Source organism: Phaethon lepturus, unplaced genomic scaffold (genome assembly GCF_000687285.1).
Source record: "Phaethon lepturus isolate BGI_N335 unplaced genomic scaffold, ASM68728v1 scaffold50617, whole genome shotgun sequence".
Taxonomy (NCBI): domain Eukaryota; kingdom Metazoa; phylum Chordata; class Aves; order Phaethontiformes; family Phaethontidae; genus Phaethon; species Phaethon lepturus.
Genome location: NW_010552117.1, coordinates 1,468 through 24,256, shown reverse-complemented (window position 1 = coordinate 24,256; position 22,789 = coordinate 1,468). Strand labels below are relative to the sequence as shown.

Genomic DNA, 22,789 nt, shown 5'->3' with positions numbered 1-22,789 from the left:
CCCTCCAGCAGATCAACACTCCCACCCAGTTAGCTGAGCTGTGGCTGGCCGATTAGGTAAGGACTAGGTAGCAGAGACAGCACAGGTACAAGGTCAGGTTTACCACCAAGGACGTGCACAGTGACTGATCAGCCGTGCTGAAGCCTGTGCTGCTGCGGCTGTGCTGCTCTTGGTGCCCGAGCTAGATAGTTTGCGTCGGCTCTGATACCCTACGTGAGCTGCGGTCATGCCTTTGGCAGCAGTGTGAACACACAGATACCTTCAAACTGCAAAGACTTTGCAAATACAGAATGACCTGCTTGTGCCTCACTTTTAAGGAAGGGAAACTGCGAGAGCGAGTGGTGGAATAATTGCTTGGAGCTGTAGATGGAGTCAGTATCAGAGCTGGGATTAGAGCAAGTGGTTGTAAGGTCACTGTGGTTATCACTAGGTCATACCCCTTTCCTTCTATGTTTAATCCTTAAAACACTGCAAAAGCTCAGCAGTGTTTTGATTTAAAATGCATACTGATGTACTGATGATTTACCTTTTCAAAAAAGAGGCGTAGCTCGAATTCAAATTGAAGACATTTAACTTTCAAGGGGATCTACTTGTCACTTGAAGGCTTTAGAAAATACTGTCCCATCAGTTTTACAAATTAGAAGATATTCAGCCCATTTGCAATGCGGAGCAGTGCTAACTGGAACATCTGAAATCCAACTCATGTAGTTTTTTGCTTCGTACATAAAATGTGCCTGCTTTCTAGTTTAACAAAGAAACGTATGGAAAATATATTAACCTTCCCAGGGAAATGTTGCAAGTGGCTGCTATTTAAAACCCAGTGTCACTGCAGCATTTAGATACTATTTTAACCATGCAATAAAGTGTTCTTTCCAACACTGTAAAGTTCAATAAAACAGAGAGAGCCACCAGTGTTGCCAGACACATTTGGAAGCATCTGTTGAGACCAAGTTTCTGTAAGAGGCATTGCACAGCCTGTGTGGTCGGACCTAGGCTGATGCTGAACCTCAGCCCTTGAATTTCGCAGGAGTACCTTGCTCTGCTTTGCTCACTTGTGAGAGTTCATCCAACATGTGGTCCATCAAAGCACGTTCTTCTGCGCCGGAGGTGTCTAGTGTGCACCTCTTGAAGGGCATTAGCTGTGTCCGTGGGCACGCAGGCATAGCAGCCCCTTGGGAGAGCTGGCGTTTCAGCTGCCCTGGCTGGGACTGGTGATGCACGACGGGGTGAATGCAGCTGGCCTCACGCAGAGTCTGTGCCTGAAACCAGTATGAACCTCATGGCTGCAGCTGAGCTGTGCACCGAAGCAGCTCTGTGCTGCTCAGCAGTTCCTCCTGAGGAGTGTAGCAGGCTTCTTCAGTACGAGGTCTCGTCCTCCCCTGCAGAGTGCTGGCTGCTCTGCAGGATTGGACCCGGGATGCCTTCGGTGTCTGCATCTCTGTTCGCTGAAGGCTCTGGGCACATCATTTAACCTTGCTGCTGCTTTTGTTTGGTCCTCTTCTGAATCGGGCCCATGCTTCTGCAGGGCTGCAGTGGGCAGCATCCAGCAGTGCTTTGAGCTCCATAGGTCCAGTTAGTTTATGCCTCCTAAACATTGTCACTATGGCTACTGCTAGTTCTGCATATCGATCAGGTAGCTGTTGCCCAAGCCCTAATTCACTTTGCTTTTGAGCTAACACTGAATTCCTAATCTTCCTTTCATCCCATCTTTTGTGGGAGAAAGGTTGAAGGCCCAGGAAGATGGAGGTGATAACAAAAATTAACCACATAAAATATTTTGCCAAACAAAGCTTCTGAACATCAATAAAAATATTTCAAAATCTTCAAGAACATAAATCATACAAAAATATCATTTATAGTTAGTTGTCCTTCTGAAAGAAGTGTCTCAACCTGCTGGAAGGACCGAGGGGGTAATTAATGGAGAGCTGCAGCGGAACGCGGAGGAAGCTCAGGACAGACCCGGGGGTGATGGTTCCCTGCCTTTGCTGCCTGCCTCGGTCTGCCATGTCTCAGTGGGAGCTGCTGTCATCTTTTTTCTGCTTTATCCCAGTTGTTATTTGTAATGGAGACAGTGAGGTACCCTCTCTTTTTGCTGCAACTGTGCTCTAAATGTTTAGACTCTTTCATTAAGTTTATTTTTATTTGCTTGTTCCTTAAAACATTTCTCTTGTTTGCTAAACACATAGGAGCCCTTCTTCCTTGCAGTTTGCATCGCAGAGTGTAAACCTGCTGGTGCATTTACCTTCTTGCTTCCAGGGCAGGCCAGATGCTAAAAACATTGTGATGGGATACTATGGATATATACAATAGGCATAACTCCGGGAGGCCAGGGAGTTGTGCATGTAATCTCTGAAATGCTCACTAGTGCCTAGGACACGGTAGTTTTAAAACGATTAGCAAGGGCCAGGAATTGGCATCTAGCGTAGAAATGGCATGGCAGTGCCTTGCCGCCGCACAGTCCTGCGGGGTAGCCCTTTGTGGGGTGGTTCTGGAACTGAGGTTGCTCAGGCCAGCAGTGTTGTCCTCTGGGAAGGAGGGGAAGGTGCAGGCAGGTAAAGGTCCCTAAAAGCGTGCTTGGGATCTAACCAGCAAGCAGTGTAGATCAGCTTCTCGTTAACTTTGCTCAATTGCTTTACCAGGGGACAGAGAGATTTTAATGTGCAACATCTATTCCCAAGCATTTTAGTTAATGGTGCACCTCAACATCCCTGGACCTCTTTGGGGTATCAGCCCTCCCATTTATATTAGCTGTATGAGCCTTGGATCTGAAAACCAGACTGACTTATTGGCTGGGTCTCAATCTTGCAGTGCCGTGTTGAGACTGGTATTTTGGCTGGACAGAACCGTTTGCGTAGGGTGGTGAATCTGACCGAGTCCAGATTTTCCATGTTGCCCCAGTAATGGCTTCCTTCTAGTTCTTGGTTAAATTATATAATATTCCTTTTTCTTCCTCCTTTAAGACTCGCTCTCTGTTGAAATTGGATATGTTGACATCTCCATTATTAGGCAGAAATGCCTCTCCAAATTAGTGGGTGCTAGAAAAGTATCTCCTTTTCACTTACCCTTTCTTGTCCCCCAAACAAAAAAGAAAGAAGCAAACAGCATAAAAAAACACCCCAAAAGCATGTGGGATATGGATAACATTGAACATTGCACCTCACAGCATAACAGTTGATACAAAGAATAGTCTGGGGTTGCAAGTTAACACCAGTGTTGTAAAAAAGCTTTTCACAATCTAAACTCTCTGTTTACCCATCTTCAGGATGGGGCAGAGATCAATCTCTCTTGTGGCTTTATCTCCTTGGGCTGGTTGCTGCAGAATTTGGCTCGTGTTGGGGCGGGGAATCCTGTCCCATAATTTGTTAGAGATGGTTGTGACTGAGATTGGTATGGAACATGCTGATCACTGTGTAATCCTCAGTCCTTGTCTTCCCCTTACCCCCTGCCCCCAAATTCACTGTACATATTTAAAAAAAAAAAGTCAAGTTTAGCAGTCTGGTTATTTTAGTACATGGCTTCTTAAGGCAGAAAACCTACTGGATACAGTGTGTGGGGCAGTTGGCTGTCAGAATTCATGTAGAATTCTTTGTTTTACTTGTTTCTTTAAAAAAAAAATCAATTGGTTAAAGACCCATGTCTTGTAAGAAAGCTTATATTCTTCCAAAACAAACAAAAAAAGCTGTTTCTTCCTCCCTTAAAAGAATGTTGTCAAATCCTTTCTCTGTAATGCTGCTGTAGTACAAACTTGAAGTTGCAGCAGCCAAGTATTAAGTAGTTCCCCACTGGCTTGAGAGGAAGCGCGTCCGGGAGTCCTCTGCTGCGCTGGCCATCGTCAGAGCTCCAGGTAGCTGATCAGGGCCACCATTACTAGAGAGTTAGTTGTAATGATGACAGCGTGTGGCGCTGGCCTCGTCACAGAGTCTTCCACCATCATACTTGTCCCTGAAAGAAAGGGAACAGGGAAGGAGCAACTGTCCTGTTGCACAGACACAACCTGATGTCTTGTGGAGAGTCAGGAGGGTTGGTAGAATGTTAATTCTGGGATTCTGTGTGTTCGTATGGCATTTATTCTGAGGAACCTTCCAGGCTTTGAAACAAGAATTTGGAGGTGGGCCCTGAGTACTTATACCCTGAATTAAGGGAACCTGCTGGAGTTTTGTGGGAACCCCACAAACAGAGTCAGGCTTTCACTCTCAGTGGATGTAAGTTGGGCTTGCGTGGGGCCTCAGGAACTTCACACGAATAAAATAAAGCTGGGTGCAGACTAGACTGAAAAGTTGCTCATGGTCTGGGGAGAGGTTAGCTGATGGAGGGCTGGGGAGCATCAGAAGATCCTTTGAGTGAATGACACAAGGGAGCCAAAGACCTATTCCAGAGGCTCCAGCTAAAACACTGGGGTAGGATGTTCCACTATGTTCCTGGAAGGGAGAGTGGGATTTTAAAACATAATAGCATTTATTGCTATTATGCCATGCTATGGCCAGGTAGGGGAGGAGGTATGACTAATTTACTTATCAAAGAACAGTGGTAGCAGATGACAGGCAAGCAGTCCTGCAAATTAGCTCCTCTCTCTGAGCTTGTTTTCAGTGGTCTGTGAAGCACCCTGTAAACGAGTGTGTGTGTGTGCAGTCAGAGGAGTGCACGTACCACTGTTTCGGAGGATGTGAACTTCTGCTGGGATTCCATCTCCCCCAGGGCCCGTCACCCTGATCTGTACAAAGGCATGAGCGAAGTCTTCAGGGACGGGGATGTCGATCCGGCTCTTGCTGGCCAGGTATAGTGTGGGTGCAGAGTGGGAGTCCTGCCTGTAAAGCATCTGTTGGAAGAGGCAAGTTTGAGTTTATGTTCACTGTGATTTCCTCAGGGTCACTTATAAGAGAAGGCCAGTTAGGTGCTGCCTGTACCTTGTACCCCGTAACTGCAGACTCATCTGCCTTTGCCACCACTGGGTCCCACTTAATGCTGACTGTAGACCCAGAAAAAGTCCAGGAGATGTTGCCAGGTGGCCTCTTTGGTGCTAAGAGATACAAAACAAGACAGAGATTCAGTAAGTCAGGGACCGATGAGAAGATTGTGCTGAGCACAGACGTCTCCTGAGACTCTACGAGTAGTCGACGGGGATGATGGCACTACTATGGTTGTTTTAAAGGGAAGTATCGCAGCAAACATTACTGTGAGCACTGATCTTCTCAGAGAAGTGATACACAGACCACAAGACTGATCTGAGGACGTTCAGGGACCTGTTTTATGGACTACTTAAAATGGCATTAAAGCACCAAGATAAAAAAACTAATCAGTTAGCTGATCATTGGGGATCCTCTGGAAGAAGCAGCAGCCCCGGGGAGTACAATGTGCAAAATGGAGATGGTCAGGGCTCACTCACGTGGCTTTGTTGTTGTGACATTCGTAGAGGGACTGGGGGGTCCAGTTCCAGCCCGGTTGTAAGCCCTGACTGAGACGTGGTATTTTGTGTTGGGGTTTAGGCCTGTTACATGAGCCGATGTGACCAGCCCCGCTGTTCTCACTCTGTCAGCTGCCTCCTCTTTATCACCATCCTTCCAGTACCGGATCTGAATAGAAAAGGGTATGATGGGTTTAGTAAGAATAGAGGCATCTGCAAGTACCAGACTCAGTCCATCCACAGCCAGTGCTAGAGACCCTTTGGTATTTGTTTTGATGCGTTTTGCTTAGTATGTGCCCAGGAATAAGGTCACAGCCTGTGTGGAAAGGCAAGCAGGAAAAAAAAGGATGTTTCTCTCTTACTAATCTCTCTTGTGAGCAGTAGTACTGGCCCCATTGGAGCCTCGCGCTGCGCATTAATTACTCTCCATCTTTGGAAACAAAATGCTGTTTCCTTTCACCTCACTTAGCCTGGGGGAACTTTCTTTGCTGGGCTCTCCAATCTCAGTTTCAGTATCTCTCATTCCCATTGCAGGCTTGTACCTCGTAGCCCAAAAGCAGTCCAGTCATGTCTCCCTGCTCAACGGGCTCCCAGGACACATCCATTTCTGAGGACAGAACAGCCTTGGCCATCACTCTGAAAGGAGACACTTTCGGTTCTGAAAAAGACAACAGAAGGGAATAAAATCCTTTTGCTAGCTCTAGGCAACATAATCACCATACTGAAACGTAGGGCTCTCCTGCAGCACCATTACTATGCAGCCAGACAGCTGGGATTATGCGTACGGAAGCAGGGCAAAGGGAAGGGATTTAGGGACTTAGTAGGACAAGCAGGGCCACAGCTGTGTGCTGTGAGGAGCTGTGTCTGCTCTGAAGCTCTGCGTGTACAGTCATGGCTGGGCTTAGGGAAACATCTATCTGTGTGTTTGAAGCAGAAGATAAATGTTATGCCGAAATCAGTCAGCTGTTCTTTGTGTAAAATAAACCTCTCCTATCGTTTTGCTGCCAGACACAGCTCTGCAGGGTGCTGGTTGAGGACACGTTGGTTGGTTGGACAAAGCACGGTGAATTTGGCGTCTCTGCAGTCCCTCTTTACCTTCTTCTGCAGAGTACACGATGGCAGTGAGGCTCTCCGGTCCCTCTCCTTTCCTATTGTACGCTTTGATCTTCACTTCAAAGGGGGTGTAGGGACCGATGCTCTCGTTGCGGTAGACGTAGTGCAGCGATTCTGCGTGTGGCACTCTTGCTGTCAACCACCCCTGGGTGCCTTTCTTGCGAAATGACAAGATGTAGCCAAAGCCATCTCCATTCTGGTAGTCCCGCAGCGTCGGCTGTGAGGGGGGTGGAAAGAGAGAGGAGCCTTGGTCCGTTCAAACGAGCAAGACTTTGGTCTAAGCACAGTATTTGGCTCAACCACATATCAAAATTGTAATTGCAGCACTGATTTCCTGAAAGAAATGGCATGTGCTCCTCCCCTTGGCCCTCTCCCAGCATCCATGGCTGGTGCCGAGCAGCTCACTTACCGTCCAGTTGATGATCAGCTCATTGGGAGCCCCTCCACCTCCGCTGAGCCCAGATGGTGCCACAGTAGGTGCTGTCGGGTCCCCAAACAAAAGCAGACAGTACAGATTGGGTTAAAGAAACAAAAGTGATGAAGATGAGCACAGACACTGCATGGTCTGGGAGTAGCCAAGCTTTGACAGCTCATATGAAAGCGCTGGTCTCTACGTATTTCAGATGTTTGTGAAAATCGGGTCTAGAATACCGGATAGTGCCCGATGAGCTTGTTTGGAGGCAGCATGTCTCGGAGGGGACAAGAAAGCAGAGATATGGAGGAGAACTTTTATTAGAAAGGAGCTCATGTGCATTTGGTATGTTTAGAGCAGTTCTCCTGCTGTTCTTACATCCCTTCTGCTTGCACGTTAAAGCAGCAGAAGATAGAATGAACATTCACAGCCATTTGCTGGGAAATTTACCTTGTCTTTGCAGAGTCGTGCTCTGTGATATGATAGGCCTCTTTCCCCTTTCTAAGCATTACTGCCCAGAAGGTACAGGATTTGAAGCTAGGATTTATAATGGATAATATATTGTATTTAATGCTGGTGAAGTTATCTGCCAGCTCTGGTACTGCTTTGTCTTTGACGTGTAAATGGGCAAAAAGGCAGAAAATTTTGTGACGGCATCACCTCTAGGAGCACTGAAGGAGATGACCAATTGTTTGGGCCCAAGGCATGCTGTGAGCCAGCCTTCCCCCTCCAGCATGTAGGGACAGGTACTTCTGATTCCCCTTTCTACCTCTGAGCATATCTGCACGTACCTGCTTCTTTGGTACGGATTTTGCTGGAGGGTAAACTTGGCTCCCCAACTCCAAGAATGTTACTCGCTAAGACCCGAAACTCATAATCCATCCAAGGAATGAGGTTCACCACCTGGGCTGTCTCTGCGTTGCCTTCAATATTTACAGGATCTATATAATCCAATAACATGAGAAGAGAACAAATAGAGCGAGTGGTAGCCAGTGTATGAGTACAGAGCAAGAACTTGTCAGCGAGCTGGTGCCCCGCAGCCAGCCTGGGCCATGCCACCACTGCTGCCATCAAGACACTTACTGGTACGCATTTGCTTCCATTTGCTGGAGAGGAGGGTCCGTGCCTCGATGATGTACCTGGCAATAGGGCTGTGGTTATCAAAGCCACGGCTCCAGCTCAGCTGGACAGCGGTGTCACTGATGTCTCTCACCACCACACCCCCGGGCGGGCCTGGAGGTCCTGGGATGACAGGAGACAGATGGACATGTTACTGAGATGAAAGATTTGGAGTCTTATTGCTCTTTATATTGTGCAAGTCATAAATTAAAATCAGACATTTCTTTATGGAGGCCAGGAAACCTCACCTCCAGTTTTGGCCTCCAGAAAAGCTCATAAGCCTATCCCTTCCAGTTCAAATGTTAGATGGGGAGGTGGTCGCAAGGGAAGAGCAAGCTGATCCCTTGCAAGGACCATGCTCTTACTTTGGGCTCGTAAGGAGCAGGGAACCTTATGACAGACAGATTACCTCTGACAGTCAGCGTGGCTGACTCTGAAGCACTGTCCACAACTGTCTGGGCTGTACACGTGTACCGCCCCGAGTGCTTGAGCTGGGTGTTGAAGATGCTGAGGTCCCCAATAGCTTCCTTCTGCGGGGGAAGAGAAAAGACAGTGGGGAGAGCATCTGAACACGCCTGATCACAATCCAGTATTCAACACGCAAACAAAGAGGCTGTTATTAGTTTTCTGTCCTTTTTGATGGTACATGAATGCCCTTTCTACTCACCACACTGGCTCGCCGGTAGTGCCCCTCAGACTTGTCAAAGTCAATGGGGAAATCGTCTAGTGACCAGGTGAAGGTTAGGTCCATAGTTGGATCGTGGGATGCATGACATTGTAGAGTAAGGTTTTCACCTACATTGATATCAGCACTAGATGGTGCCAATGTGATTTTGGTGGCATCTGCAGAGAAAGAGCAGGGAGGGCTGTTAGCCGCAAATGCCTGTGTACCGGATATATATGAATGCTACAGAGCATCCAAACCAACTAGCACTTTCCAACTTGCCATCCCTCTCTAACAGCTGTAGTTTTACAGAAGGAAGATGAGGGATTACAGTGGTTAGAAAATGGAAATCCTTTTCTCAAGGACCAGTTGTTGGTTGGTATGATTTGGTGGGTCAGGCGGAAGATTTGCTGCTCCACCGGCTGAAATGTCGTTGATTCCCTGAGTATTGCATTGATTTTGGGGAGTATAAGGAGAGGAGAAATATCACATCGTGGCATTCTTAGATGTTTCTTGCTCGATTGACCCCAAATCAAGGCAAACGTCTCTACCTCGAACAGAGAGGACTCCAGTACTGTTGGCTTTGCCCATGAAATTCTCAGCAAAGCAGGTATACTTTCCCTCATCAGATTTGCTGATATTCTGCAGGATCAAGGTGCCATCTGTAGTAATAGTCACCCTGGAAAGGAAGAAGAACCATAGAAGAGGAAGGTTAAAATGTCCGTTCCCTCTGTACACCTGACAATTTCCAGCACTTGCTGATTTTAAAGAAAGTGGTGATAAAAACAGGACTGCAAAATATTACGTAGGAGTTTTCTAAAGAAGAAACTAGAAGAATAACAAAGTGCTTATGTTTAGGGATGTAGCAGCACATTTGGGTCATCAAGTCCAGTCTTCTGGCAAGAAAAAAATGTGATTTTAGCTATGGTTTCTAGGTAGAAGCTGACTCTGTGCTGCTACCTGCTACTGTTGATCAGAAGTTCAGTCCCTTTGGTCCAGAGCACAGTGGCTTTTGGTGCTGCCCTTGGTTGGCATGGGATGATGACCTTCCCACTTCGGGCTGCAGGTATCAGTCGCTTCACTGGGTTTAGTCTAAAATCTGGTGCTAAGGCTACAGGGGAAAAAAAGAGGGTTAAGGAATGATTAGAAAACCCTGCTCTGTGAGCATTTTAACTGCCACCTAACTAGGTATTGATTTGTAAGGTGGCTTGGTAACAGAAGCATGGCAATATCTGGTGAGCAAGATGGAGTGATTCCTCTGCTGCTGGGTGGGTTCTAACGCCTGCCAAGGCAGGTGTTATGTGACACACGTGTCATACGTAGCGATGGGATATGACCCTAACAAGTGCAAGGTCTTTGAGAGCACAAGAACAGCTGCTTTTGAAAATGTAGAGGATATTCTCTTCAATATCCTGGTCAAAGTCACCAATGCAGACATCCAGCTTGCCTAAAACTCCTCCTGAAACTGCAGAGATGGAATTAGGGTTTATCTGTTGCCCTTGTGCATTGCGGTGTGTTAATGTGGAACAGTTGATGCTTAGGGCCTTTATCTCTGGCATCTACTGACCACAAGGAGATAAGCTTTTGGACTAATGTGGAACAAATTTGGCGTCAGTCCAGTTTCAGTCACCATCCATCAAAGCAGGCTGAATGGATACTGAACTCTTTTCTTTTACTTCTTTCCTCCAAAAAAAAGAGGAAGGCTGTGTGGTGGAAGGGAGCTTGTAGTGCTGCTGCTGTCTGTCCTGTACACTTTCTGTAGCTAAACAGATGTCCTTGTGTTCTTTCACCATTACTGAATTTACACAAGATTTAAATTTTAAAGGGTTGTAGAGTGTCTTGTTGAACCAGCAACTGTATTTCAATGGTGAGTGAAGCAGGTTTTGTCTGCTCTTATCTTACTCTGAGATCACAAGCATAGGATATTACGAAGAGATCTAAAATTCTTCAGTGTCCCATTGAAACCCAGAGCACTGGGAAATGAGGAATTACCTTGCACTGTTAATTCAGCACTTGCATATACTGTGCCATGCTTGTTCTCAGCCACACACTGATACATGCCAGAGTCCTCCAGGACTAGCTTGGAAAATCTCAGCTCTCCACCGCTCACTTCGATGCGGTTCTGTGCAAACAAGAGGATGAACCCGTTAGATGAGAAAAACAAAAATGGAACTCAAGCCTCGTGTGTTCAGGGTTGAGTTTCATTACAGACTCTTATGCCAGTTTGAAGCCAGCCTGGTTTTCCATGGCAGAAAATGCAGGACATTTTTTTCCGTCTGTCCAGTCACTACCCCACATCACTGTGCTCTGTTTGCTGAGACTTCTGAGTGCCTGAGCAGCAACGTGCAGGTCATACAGAGACAGGTACAAGGTGCTATTTATCCGCCTTGATAACTGGCTATGAGTCCCTGTAGTTGCGTGAAGCAGTGGCCGGGGTGGCAGTGACAGGAGAAGGAACTTGCTGTCGGTAAGGACTGTGGCATTGCTTTGCAGCCTTATGGGGGCACATGGAATAGGGATGCGGGGTGATAAAACAGGGTTGAGATGCATTTGCAGCGAGGCAGGAGAGAGCCTAAGTCTGGAGCAGCAGGTTCAGTACTGCAAGATCTGGTGCGCACTGGCTGCGCTGCTCTCGCTGTCAGGCCTGCGCCGTGGTACCTGGGAGGTCAGCGGCTGCCCGTCCCGAAGCCATCGGACTGCGGGCCTGGGTTTGCCAGCAGCCGCGCAGCTCCAGCGCAGGTCGGACCCGATGTCGGCTTCCGTGTCTGTGATCACCTTCAGCCACTCCGGCTGGGCTGCAAAGGAGCAAGAGAGGTGGCAGAGCCAAGAAGATCAGATGAGAGGTTTGTTGTGCCAGGCAGGCAGAAGGATGCTCATTGTGTCATCTCTGCTGGCAGATTTATTTATCACAGCATGTTTCACCATAGTAACAGCCTTTGCCTTTTGTGCAGCGATGCAAGGCTGAGTCCTCTACGGGTCTGGCTGCAGCTGTGCATGTGGACTGCACACAATTGTGGCAGAGTCCAGATCTGAGGAAGAACGTTATGGTTTCTCTTCTTAAGAGTAAATGCAGTCATTCCTGAACTTCAGGAAAGACTTGATTCAGACAAGTTCCTTAATCTCTTGATTAAGAGAACCAGGTTAAGTTTTGTAACTTGACTAAATCTGATTAATAGCTCCAAGCATTAACCCTTGTGCCACAAGTACCCCAGGCTTGGAGAGGATCTTGGTTGAGAGCCAAGTTTCATTTTTACCACTATGCTTCCTTCCCTTGGTTACCTCATTTTTGCTAGAATTATTTTAGAGCAAGTTAAGAGGTGTGTCTCTACTTGCCATCGCCTAAACGTATCCACTGAGGAAAGATACCAGTGATCTCCGCAGGTTTTTGTTAGGGCTTTGCAATTGGTTTAATTGGGGCTGATATGAGGCAGGATCAGAGGTGGTGGTTTCACTCCCAACGGCTCAGTCCGTTGCCTGGGGCATCTTGCTGTGCTCTGGCAAGGCATGTGTTTAAACGTGTTACCTTGAATGATGATGCGGCCCTGGTAGGTGTCTCTCCCTTTGATGTTTTCAGCCTCGCACTCATAAGTGCCTTCATCCTCAAAGCCAACATCCTGGATCTGCAAGAGGGGCTCGCTGCCGATCCACTTGGAGGACTGTGAGCCGTCCAGCTTCCTCCACTTTATTCGAGGAACGGGGCTATGTGAAAGTAAACCTGGTGAAGGCCAGTTCTCGGGTACCCCACGCTGCATTACAACGTAGCGTAACTCAATCCCCACTTAGCCACCCACGTCCCATCCCAGCCGGGCCTTGGCCAGCAGGACAGATAGCTTTAGCCAGTTCCTCCCTCCTCCTGTTCTCCCTCCATCTATGGTCTACAGTAGACCCGTTGAAGAGAGCGGTTGTGAAAGTTGCAGGTTCTGCGATGCCCTCCCCACCCCGAGCCTGAGCGACACAGACGCTGCACTCACTTTCCAAAGGCAAAACACTCCAAAGTCACCATCTGCCCAGCCAGAGCGTAGGTGTCTGCAGGAAACCTGGCTTTTATGCTAGGTGCATACTGCCTGGCATCTGTTAAAAGGAAAGCACGGTTGAGGAGTTCTGGATGACTTTAAAATGGCACACATGAGGTCTTAAAGAGCAGAGGTACCCGCAAGGTTACACTACTTTGCAAAACCTTCGTGCGTTTAGTTAATTTACAGGCATGTGGAGGCTAGGTTTCATTTTCCTCTTAAAACAGCTCTTACTAAAGGCTCTAAAATACTCTTTCCAACATCTCAGGACTACTTCTCCTTAATTTCCTACCTGCTTAAGTCCCTTCACCCTGCCCAAGAAGTATCTTTAGCAGCACCTCTGCAAGGTCACCAAAGGCAGAGGACAGTAGTTTCAGGGATATGTGACCCTGCACAGGCTGCACCTTCTGCCATTTCTCTTTTAGAAACAAACAGGAAAAACTCCACGGATGGGTTTTTAGATGCACAAGCAGTGAAGCCTGGAGAGAGGGCTGCTTCCCCCAGGTTCTGGCCAATTATTATTTTTGTAAGCTCTTAAGCTCCCCTGAGAGACTGCTGGGTGATTTGTGCACTGTTGGAGTCCTGTGGGGCCCGGGTGCTTTGCGGTGGTTTGTTAATTTTGCGTTTTGCCCAGTCCCCTTATGATAATCCAAGAGCACTGACCCTCTGCAGCAAGGCTGAGTCGGGAGAACTTGCTGAAAACACTCTTGGTGATGAAGTCGATGTGGCTGGTGGCAAAGCATGAATAGTTCCCCAGGTCGGAAGCCTCTGTCTTGGCAATGTAGAGGTTTCCCGTGGTCTGAGAGACGAAACGCCTTCCATCAGCTGGGATGAAATTGGGAAACTCATTCAGGAGCCATCGATAGGATAAGCCTGTGGGGAAAAGAAAAAGGAACAAACTGCACAAGTTGCCTGTGACCTCCCAGGTGGGACTAAACCCAGCAGCCCCCTTTCTAGACCAGTCTAAGCTCAGGTTGGTCCTGGGATGGTACTTGTTTTCTCCATGAGCTAAGTCCTACCTCTGTTTTGTTGCTTTACAGAGCCTGAATTAAAAGCAAATTTCCTTCCCTAAAATTCCCAAAGAAAAGCAAGGAGTGCTTCACATCTCTGGGAATCCCTGGCTCTGTTGCATCTCTCCACTTGGCACCAGCAGTGCTGCTAATTCTTGCTGGTGGCGATGCTGAAATGCAAAACCCTTACCTGGGTAATGGGGTGGAGGGCTGCAGGCAAACATCACTCCCCAGCCTTCTGTAATCTTCACGGGGTCTCGCTCTTCTGCGGAGAATTCCTGCAAAACTAAACATGCAAAGTGAAACCCGTCTGTGGATGAAGACGACAGCTGGAGGAATTACTGTATTTTATCTCCCACTCCACAGGCTGGCCTTTTCAGTGGTTGTACAGAGGGAGATCCAAAAACATCACTAACTTTTCTGTAGTGCATCAAATTTCTACCACACCTCCACGTTAATGGAAAGTGCCAGGGGATTTCTCCAAGTGATGGTATAGGGTACCATGCACAGGAGACCTTCTCTCCAACATTTATTAATGCAAGCAGGGGGGCTTAGTTTATCCCCAGCATAACTGAGGCTTGTACTTCATTTACCTTGTGGAGACAAACTTACAGCCAAAGCGGAGGGAGGCTTCCCTGCTGACCACCGTGCCCCTGGAATTAGATGCCACACATTGGTAGGAGCCAGCATCCTTGGCTTTCACTGGGTTGCTTATCACTAGGTCACCTGCAACCAGCCTGTAACGGGAATCTGGCTCCATCTTTATCTCTGTGCCATTCATCTTCCACCTGCCAAGAGCAAGCGTAAAGAGCGAGAGGGGTAAATACTCATTGGAACACCCGTGGTGCCTCATAGGACGCTGTGCTTGTTTGTTTTTTCCAGCTGTGGTGTGTTGGGATTGAAGTTAGATTTATATCTGGTCTGTGACCTGGGAGGGACGGCACGTCACATGTGGACGAGGAGGCTGATTCCCATGTTAGTGATCTTTATATAAAAGTAGAGAATAGAAAGCAAAATTCTTGATGGTTGTGTCCCCGTCCTGGTACAGAGAGAGAGCAGGTAAGCTCACCTGTAAGTCGCAGGAGGACTGGCTCTTGCTCGGCAAGCTAGCGTGACTTTCTCTTCTGCTGAGCCTTCAGGGAAGAGGGTGTGGGCAGGCTGCTCTTCAAACACTGGCCCGTAGTTCCTTGTGCTACTCTGTGCTTGGCACCAAACTGCAAGAGAGGGAAAACCTGCTCAGCTCAATTTAGCTGTTTCTAAAATGTCTCATTTTTAGTTTTGTAGGGTGTCCCTGGCAGCGTCAGAACTGCATCTAGAATAAAACAAGGAGCAACATGAAAATCACAACCCATCTGTCACCACAGCCCAGCCCCAACCACGGCTTTGGGCAGATAGCCTGCGTTTCCCACTGAGCATCTCGCACCATCTCTGCTATGCCAGAGGGACCCGACATGCTTAAAGACGTGGAGATGAAGGAGTACTGACACGTGCCTCTTGGAAAGCCACGCGCAGATGAGGCTGGAGCTGGGAACCCCTGGATGACCTCCTTGTCTCTGGCAGTGAGGACATGCTGGTACCTCCTCTGTCTGTACAAACTTTGGCTAGTGAGTTCTTCCTAAAATCCTCTCTAGGACAAGGGAGGAGAGAGGAGAACCTGGATATTTGCAGTAAGTTCTCAGCTCTGCCACTGCCTCCCTGCACATGCCCCGCAGATCCCCTCCATCCCTGCGTCTGCAACATCATCGACTCTTGACGACTCAAACCTGCTGTTTGCTGGTGTGCAAACCAGTGCTGCAGGTACCCGTTCTGCTTTCGCACTAACAGGGTGAGCTTGAAGCTTCCTCTGTAGTGCTCAGACCCGGGTTTGATTCTGACCTTGCTGTCATGAGTATGGCTCAGGCACAGGCACAAGAGGAGCATGAGAACGCGCCTGCCTTCTCCTACGCTGTGTCTGGGCCACCCTTTGGCGTGGCGATGACGTTTCACTGCAAAGCGGCAGCTGTCCGCAGTGAGTGACTCTGTGTCTCAGACAAATGGCAAGTGCTAGCAACCTCCTTCCACACAGGCTTTATGGAGATTGTAGTGCAAATAAGTAAGAACAAAGCAGAAGCTGCCTGGAAATCTCTTAACTGCAGAAGTGGCTAGTGGGATAATGATCACCAGCAAGTCTGTTCTCTCCCTGGCACCCTGAGAAATGCCTGTCCCTTAGCAGGGACGGAGCCACCTCAAGGCAGTGTGCTCCCAGCACAGTCCCCCTCTGCCCCTGCAGTGATAAGCTCGGAGATGCTTAGCTAGCCCCAGGATCCTTCCATGCTTTGTAATTGAATTAATAACTGTCTTAAAACTGCCATGCCAACCAGCAATCTGTTTCCTTCCTTACAGTACACAGCACGGTCACTAGTTAAATTAAGTGACTCCAGTAAGTATGATGTTTTATGCAAGAGTAACTTCCAGCAGGGAATGGCCAGCTCAGCTCTCCTGGGCTCGGGGGAAGCAGCTCTTTACCTGTAGCTCCTGCGGTTCGTCTCATGTTCCGGCTGCTCTTGCATGTGGAGATGGGGTTGAGACGGGAAGGGGCTCCACTAATTGGCTCAGTGGGTTCAGAGCAGCTGTCGGCTGCTCCTTGTGTCCGAGCACCAGCCAATTACCCTGGTCCTTGGCGCCGGCAGCGGGGACGTGCTGCAGGAAGGGAGCCACACGCAGGCAGGAGCCTGATGGTCCCCGGTGTCACACAGGGGAGAGGGGCTGTAGCCTGTGTCTAATACTTTGGAATAAGAGAAAAGCAGCGTTTTGAGGGGTTGTATTCCCTCCAAATCAGTGTAGGTGCCATTTTCCTTCCAGAGTAGTGATATTCACAAAGGAGGAGCTTGTGTAAGCTGGAAATCTCTCAGTTGGGTCAGCAATGGTTGTGCTGAGCAAGTCTCAGCTGGAAATAACTCTGCTGACCAGCAGGTAGAATAATCATGAGTTAATGGAGAATTAATAAGAAAGTAGTGTATTAATTGTGTTCTGATAGATGGTAGTGAATGGATTAAAGCTTAACAGCTTTACATTTTGAGATTAACAGGTAGCATATGGTAAATAATTTATATTTATTTAACAAATGAAATATATATTATTAACACTCGTGTGCCTTTTCTAACGGGATGCTCTTTCCCAATCAAGCCAAATTGCGCTAATTATCCCTTCCGATTCCACCCGGAGTCTGCACCCCGTTGTTATCCGCTGCTGTCCCTTTTTCTCTGCCAAGGTTATGGACTACAACTGTCAGGCATTGATTTTCTCAAACGTAATCAATGCCAGAACTTCGGTTGAGTTTTTATCTACAGTTCCAAGGTGTCTGGTTGGTGTTGGGGGTGAAATGCCTGGCTCTCACTCATTAAGTGAAACAACAGTTAGATTGAAGTAATAATTAAACAGTTACAAGTTCAGGATGTGGTTACAACTGAGAATTGAGAGCAAAGCAGACTGGTAAGTCCCAGTACATCTGCGACTGATCGCCTGGGCTACTTCTGTCACCCCAGAACTCTCAGTTTTTATATTACCAAAACAGGTACATTCCTTGGGCTCTGGCATTCGGGTAGTGGGGAGAAGGCAAACACAAAATAAAGGTCTGCAAGCCAAATTTGCAAGAAGCAGAGTGACCTGCTCAGAGTCGGGCATGCCTTATGCAGCCCTACTTTCTGTGTTAAAATCCAGCTAGGAGAGCAGAAATGATGGTAAATATGCTGCTATGCCTCTCTAGAACAACATTCATTATTAGGAAAAATAAATAGGAGTAGGTGAAAGTGGAACATCTGAAAATTAAGATTTGAAAAAGAGCTGCAGAAATGCTCTTTTTTTCACATAGCGCTCCAAGTAACTTGTGCTACTGTTTGAGAGAGAAAAATGCCTTCTCATGAAATACACCACCAAGGACATAGCAGTCTCTGCATGTACAAAAAAAATCCCAAACTTTATACCAGGTATTGCTGGAATAGACAAAACTCAAACCTTATTTCCTTTGCCACTGTGGTGTGCAGGGAGGTGACTGCCAGTGCCTCCCTCCTGCAGTGGCGCTGGCCCATTTCTGGCAGGGTGGTTTTGCATTATTATTAGTATTTGGAATATGCTGAAAGTCAGACCTGGAAAGCCCAGGTGTCCAGGAGGCCGAACGCTTTCCCTTTGTGCTGAGCCCTGCACTAGCTTTGGAGACCAGGAAATGATAAATGTCTGTGTTGAACATTTTCCAAGATGTATTCCAGTTTATGAGAACATCAGCAGCAATCCTTTTATTGAGCACAGGCAGCACAGCCATAGCTCTGGAGCACTGACCACAGCCTGAAGCCTTGGCACATGAGGGAGCTGGGCAATTAATTGGTTTTATAAGAAATCTGAACACACACATGTGCACAAAATCAAAGTGGTTATTTTTAAAGAGTAGTGCTCTGAGGAACAGAGGGTTATTTTTAATGAGAAGCTTTCTGAGGAACAAAGGGACGGTGCTTTGGCTAGCCTTAGGTTTCAAGATTTTCCATGGCTTTTCCTGAATGAAGAAAGGCCAGAGAGATTTTTAGACTTTCCTGACAGCCTTGTTCATTAGAGAGTTGTCTCTGTGCACTTTGTAAGCTTTAAACGTTTACATATTGCTGGGAAGTCATCCTTTCGGTGATATGACCGAGGGACGGGTGACATTGTCAGCCCAGCTTCCCAGGGCTGGAGCCAACAGACCTGGAGGCTTTGGGTCTTCACCCACTCTGGAGTGTTTCCTTGAGCCTCATCTATAGCTGGCATTATTTTGTCCCTGGTCTGTCGCTCGTGTTCCCGGTGAGGATTTCTCTCTGTCCCAGCTGGTTCCTGAGATCCATTGCATCATCAGCCAAAGGTCAAGAGAAAATAACCCTCACAGGCTTTACAGTGAGTCATTTTTTGTGGGCTCAGCTTGGACAGGGAGCAAGTTGCATGAACTCAGCTGGTTAATGGGAGAGCCCAACTCCATCTTGCTGCCTCTACCAGATTTGGGTCAGACCAATTTCCAAACAGGCTAATTGCCTCCCAATCTAGGGCAGCCACCCCTCCCTCTGCCTCCTTGGGGATCCAGAGAACATTAAAAGGTAATTAGATATTTATAAGGACAGGCGAGCAGTCTCTGCCTGGGATGATGAATTAGCTTGAAGACATTATCTGATTCTCAGTTGTCTGAAATGAAATGTCTCCCTGCTGAAAAGGGACCTTCAGAGTGCAGCCCGAGACCCCCTGAGATCCAGAAATGGTCCCCGATGAATGAGGGAATCTTTGCAGTCAGGGTATGGCCAAAAAGGCATCCCTAGAAAAAACGAGAGGCGAAGCAGCTTCACCATGGGCAAGTTCTGCTCGCAGGAGAAAATTCCTGCTTGCGCCGAGGCCAGGACAAGCCCGGGCAGCACGGGCTGCAGAGGGGCACTGGTCCTGCCGAGGCTTTGCCGGAGGATCTGCATGTCCTGCATTTCACCTAAATTTGAATTTAGAAGGGGGGAGACTTGCGTGTCAACTGTTCCTGTCCTCTTTCTTGAGTGGTACAAAGACAGAGCACCGACACATCCTCTGGTAGCACCGACGCAGCCCCTCTCTGCCCAGGAGAATCGGGCTTCAGCATCGCTGCAGCCGCAAAAGCCCTGCGCAGAGCACGGCGGCTGCGTCCCGGGCGAGCAACGCAACACGTGCATCGCGTGCCCCGGGCAACGTCCCGCTTGGCAGCTCCGACAGCCCCTCTCGGCTCTCCCACGGAAACCAGAGAGGCGAGGGGCTGCTCTTACCCAGAAAGGCGACGACAGCTAGGGACGTGCGGACAAATCCAGCGGTGCCTCCCATCCTGCGCCTCCGGCCGGGTTACGGCTGAGCCTCTGCGGGTGCGTGGGGACAGCAGCCCTGCGGGAGACAGAGGAAGGAGTTATCTGCAGGGTTTCTGTGGCTCTGCTCGCGGGCCCGGCGTCCAGCTGCGTGTCCCCGCTGGCTACAGGCCCGGGGTGAAGGTCACTCGGGAGCAAACATCCAGCTGCGTGGTGAGGAACACACGGGGGTTTGAAGAAGCTCTTTTTCTTTCTGACATGACAGATCTGCTTGGGAAATCGTCGTTCCTCCTCCCTCACTATCTGCTATTCTTCCTCCATCCTCCAAAAATAACGCTTCCTTCCTAGCATTCTTTGTTAAAAAACGCAAAGCCAGAAGCACACAGGGTATTGGTAGGGGTGGGAGGAGGAAGAAATAATTTGTTCTTGTTATCTTGTGAAAAAGACATCTTTAATTGAAACTCTTCAGTGACTGCTTTTGGGTGTCGTGCCAGCCCCGAGTCTCTTGTTCTGGAGACCCAACTCGTCACCGTGCACTGCACCCCAGCTGCGGAGCATCCGCGCGGAGAGCTCGCGCTTGCAGCGCGGCGTGGAAAGCCTTGGCTGCACAGGGAGGTCTCCGTGGGGCTGCGCTGCAGCCTGCTGGGTCATTTCCTGCTCTTCTTCTAAGTTTAATGCATTTGAATAGTTAATCAAGAGATGACAGAGCGTCGAGGCATTTCCTGATGCCGTGAGACACTTCGGTAGGTGGAGCCGTGTTTTCCAGTCCCCTCCACGGACTCCTGTCTTCCAAGACCTCTCAGAAAAAAACCCCAAACTAAACAGAGCTGTTTCTGCAGACCCTGGTCCTCGCGCTCTCCTGGCTAAACCTACCGCAGGACCAGCTTCACCACATGCAGCTCTTTCCTTGTAACTCTGATGAGGACGTTGGGCTGGGTTATTTTTCCCTCTTTGTTAACAGATGCTTTTGAAATAATGCATCAAGGAGCCCCACAACCCGGCAGAGCCTCGCATTCCCCGATGCCCTCCCAAACGCACACCCCAGCGAGCTGCTGCTGAAGGCGCTGCCAAGGGCCGGGCTGCTCGTGGGCTGCGAGAGCTGCTTATCCCTCTGCTCCAGCTGGTGCCGTTTCCACTCCTCTCCCTGCCCATCTGTCTGCCCGAGCAGGCAGCGCTGCTCCTAAGCTCCTCCAAGCAGGGATTAGCTTTCTGTCCGGTGGGATGCAGCCCCCTGAGCATTGCTGCTTTAAAAAATCCAGTGCCCCGCTCGTTAATAGCAGCACCTGAGCAAACAGCGATAGCCCCGTGTTTGCTTCACGTCCTGCCGCCGGGGACCCTGGCTGGGTGGAAGAGCCACCTGGCCTCTGTGTCCTCACCCAAAAGACAAGATTTTGCTACCAACGCTTGAAAGGGAGGAGACCCCAGCCCGGATCCTCCTCAGTTTTTATCTTGATCTTGCTTGGGTGGGAGGGCTGGATCCCAGCCTCCCGCTTCGGCGCTGAGAGACGAGCCCAGCCCGCCTGCCCTTAGCTAGCTCTTGCCCTGGTTGAATATTATTTATATGACAGGCCCCTAAATAAGGCTGGTGCTTAACCGTGCTGCGTGGCTGGGGAAGGAGGGACCCCTGCCATAGGGAAGCGATGGCGCACAGCGGGAGAGGACCGAGCTGCGCTGCAGACGGGCGATTCGGGGACGAAGCGGAGAAGGGCGTGGGACTCATTGACATGAAAGCTGCTCCACGCAGTTTGTTCCAGCAGCCCTGGAGTGAGTCAGTCACATGAAATCACTTGATGTCAACGAGAATCATGCCCCAAATGGTGTCCCGAACCCACGGCCTTTCAGCTAACACTGCCTCATTGTTCCCCTGCCTTCAGCCTCTGCCTGCTTCTCTCTCATGTGTCTTGTGCTCACGTCGTAAGCACTTTGGGACAAGGACCAGCTTTTTGCTTGATCTGTTTTGCAGGCAGCGCTGCAATGTGGGCTTGCAGGCAATGCCAGCACTGCACTAAGTAATAAGTTGGCTTTTGCAGGTCTCTGCAGTTTGGTTTCTTCACCAGTGTGTTACAATGCCCAAGGTTCTTGAAAGGCAGCAAGCATCGAAGCTCTTCCTACACCCAGTGGCAGTAAATTAAAGTAAATTCTGAGGCCGAGTGTCCTCTGCCTGCACCCCGGGAGCTGCCCACAAAGGCACTACCTGGCTGCAGCTTTGCTCCCTTCTATTAATTTTTCCTCTCACTTTTAAAGCAAATAGGAAAGAGAGTGGGAAAGTTGAATTTTGTTATTTCTAATAAGGCGCAGGCAGCATGAGGAGGTCGGGGAGTGCAGTGTTGGCCGTCCGTCCTCTTGGGGGGCTGGAGGCTCTTCCAGGCTCCTCTTGCCCCACTGACACCTTTCTGGGTTTATCAGCACTTTACACTTTCTGCTGAATGAAACAGAGATGCTGCATCTGAGAGAGAGCAAATCGCATCCTGCCTCTCCTGGGTGCTTTCGCCTAAACAAGCAGTGGTCCCAAGGGCTGAGCTGAGATCTGGTCAGGAGGAAGAGGAGGGTGAGCTGCGATACCCTTCTGTGGGAATACTTCTGCCAGTGTCTCCCTTCAGCTCCCTTCCCCCCGGCCGAGCAAAGCTGGTATCATGTAAAAATTAAGCTGATTTGAATTATTTAATTAGTTATTGATTCATTATTTATGATGTAAACCACAGCTTTGATCCCCAGTTCTGCTGCTGGCTCTGGCTCTGCAGCTTCCCTCTTTCCACCCCAACCTTCACATCTGCTCCGATCCTTAATGTTCACATCATCTTCTCCTCTCACCACCTTGTGTCCATCCCTTCCACTGCTCCAACCCCCCCTCATGCATACAGACACGTATTTGTCCCCAAAACACGTGGGCCCTTTCCAAAGGCGAGACCCTGGCGCAACGCGTGGTGCTGCTGCTCTGGGCTGGGCTGGGGCAGGGGGAGGCTCTTGCCGAGGGGGCACCGGCGGCTGCTGCTGTTTTGCTCTTTTGAATCCAGCCTCAGCCCAACCCGTGCTTTAACTCCTTTGTGAAAAATTAGGGATGTGATAACCAGGGAGAGCTCCAGGTATGATCCACAGCAAACGAACACTTAAGAGAGTAACAGAGTAATTTCTGCAAGTGCTGACGCTGTATTTGTTCGCAATTAGAGACTGGATGAAATAATCCTCTCGGATACTGTTTTGCGTGATTGTCTTATCACCTAAGTGCCGTGATCAAATTGTGCCGGCGGGT

General features: G+C 48.9%; 1 protein-coding gene across 1 annotated transcript; it reads right to left on the bottom strand.

Moving 5' to 3' along the window:
* Positions 1-3,123: 3,123 nt before the first annotated feature.
* On the bottom strand, positions 3,124-19,561 carry CNTN2 (contactin 2 (axonal)). The gene is made up of 22 exons (XM_010291116.1): positions 19,507-19,561; positions 14,802-14,946; positions 14,345-14,520; positions 13,923-14,018; positions 13,386-13,595; positions 12,681-12,780; positions 12,233-12,408; positions 11,368-11,504; positions 10,702-10,831; positions 9,670-9,820; positions 9,261-9,388; positions 8,713-8,888; positions 8,455-8,575; positions 8,010-8,168; positions 7,718-7,867; positions 6,924-6,994; positions 6,497-6,731; positions 5,944-6,059; positions 5,384-5,570; positions 4,905-5,017; positions 4,648-4,816; positions 3,124-3,942 (listed from the first exon to the last, which is right to left on the bottom strand). Exons 1-22 carry the CDS (start codon positions 19,559-19,561, stop codon positions 3,833-3,835), a joined length of 3,111 nt encoding a protein of 1,036 aa, XP_010289418.1. The 3' UTR covers positions 3,124-3,832.
* Between the last annotated feature and the right edge of the window lie 3,228 nt (positions 19,562-22,789).

Bases quoted from the DNA above. Each gene is read 5' to 3' on its own strand.
- CNTN2 (XM_010291116.1), bottom strand. From the start codon at position 19,561: ATGGGAGGCACCGCTGGATTTGTCCGCACGTCCCTAGCTGTCGTCGCC. The intron at 9,389-9,669 runs GTAGCAGCACAG...CTTCCTTTCCAG, and splicing joins CTTCTGATCAACAGTAGCAG to GGTGACTATTACTACAGATG. The intron at 6,995-7,717 runs GTACGTGCAGAT...GGGACCCGACAG, and splicing joins AATCCGTACCAAAGAAGCAG to CACCTACTGTGGCACCATCT.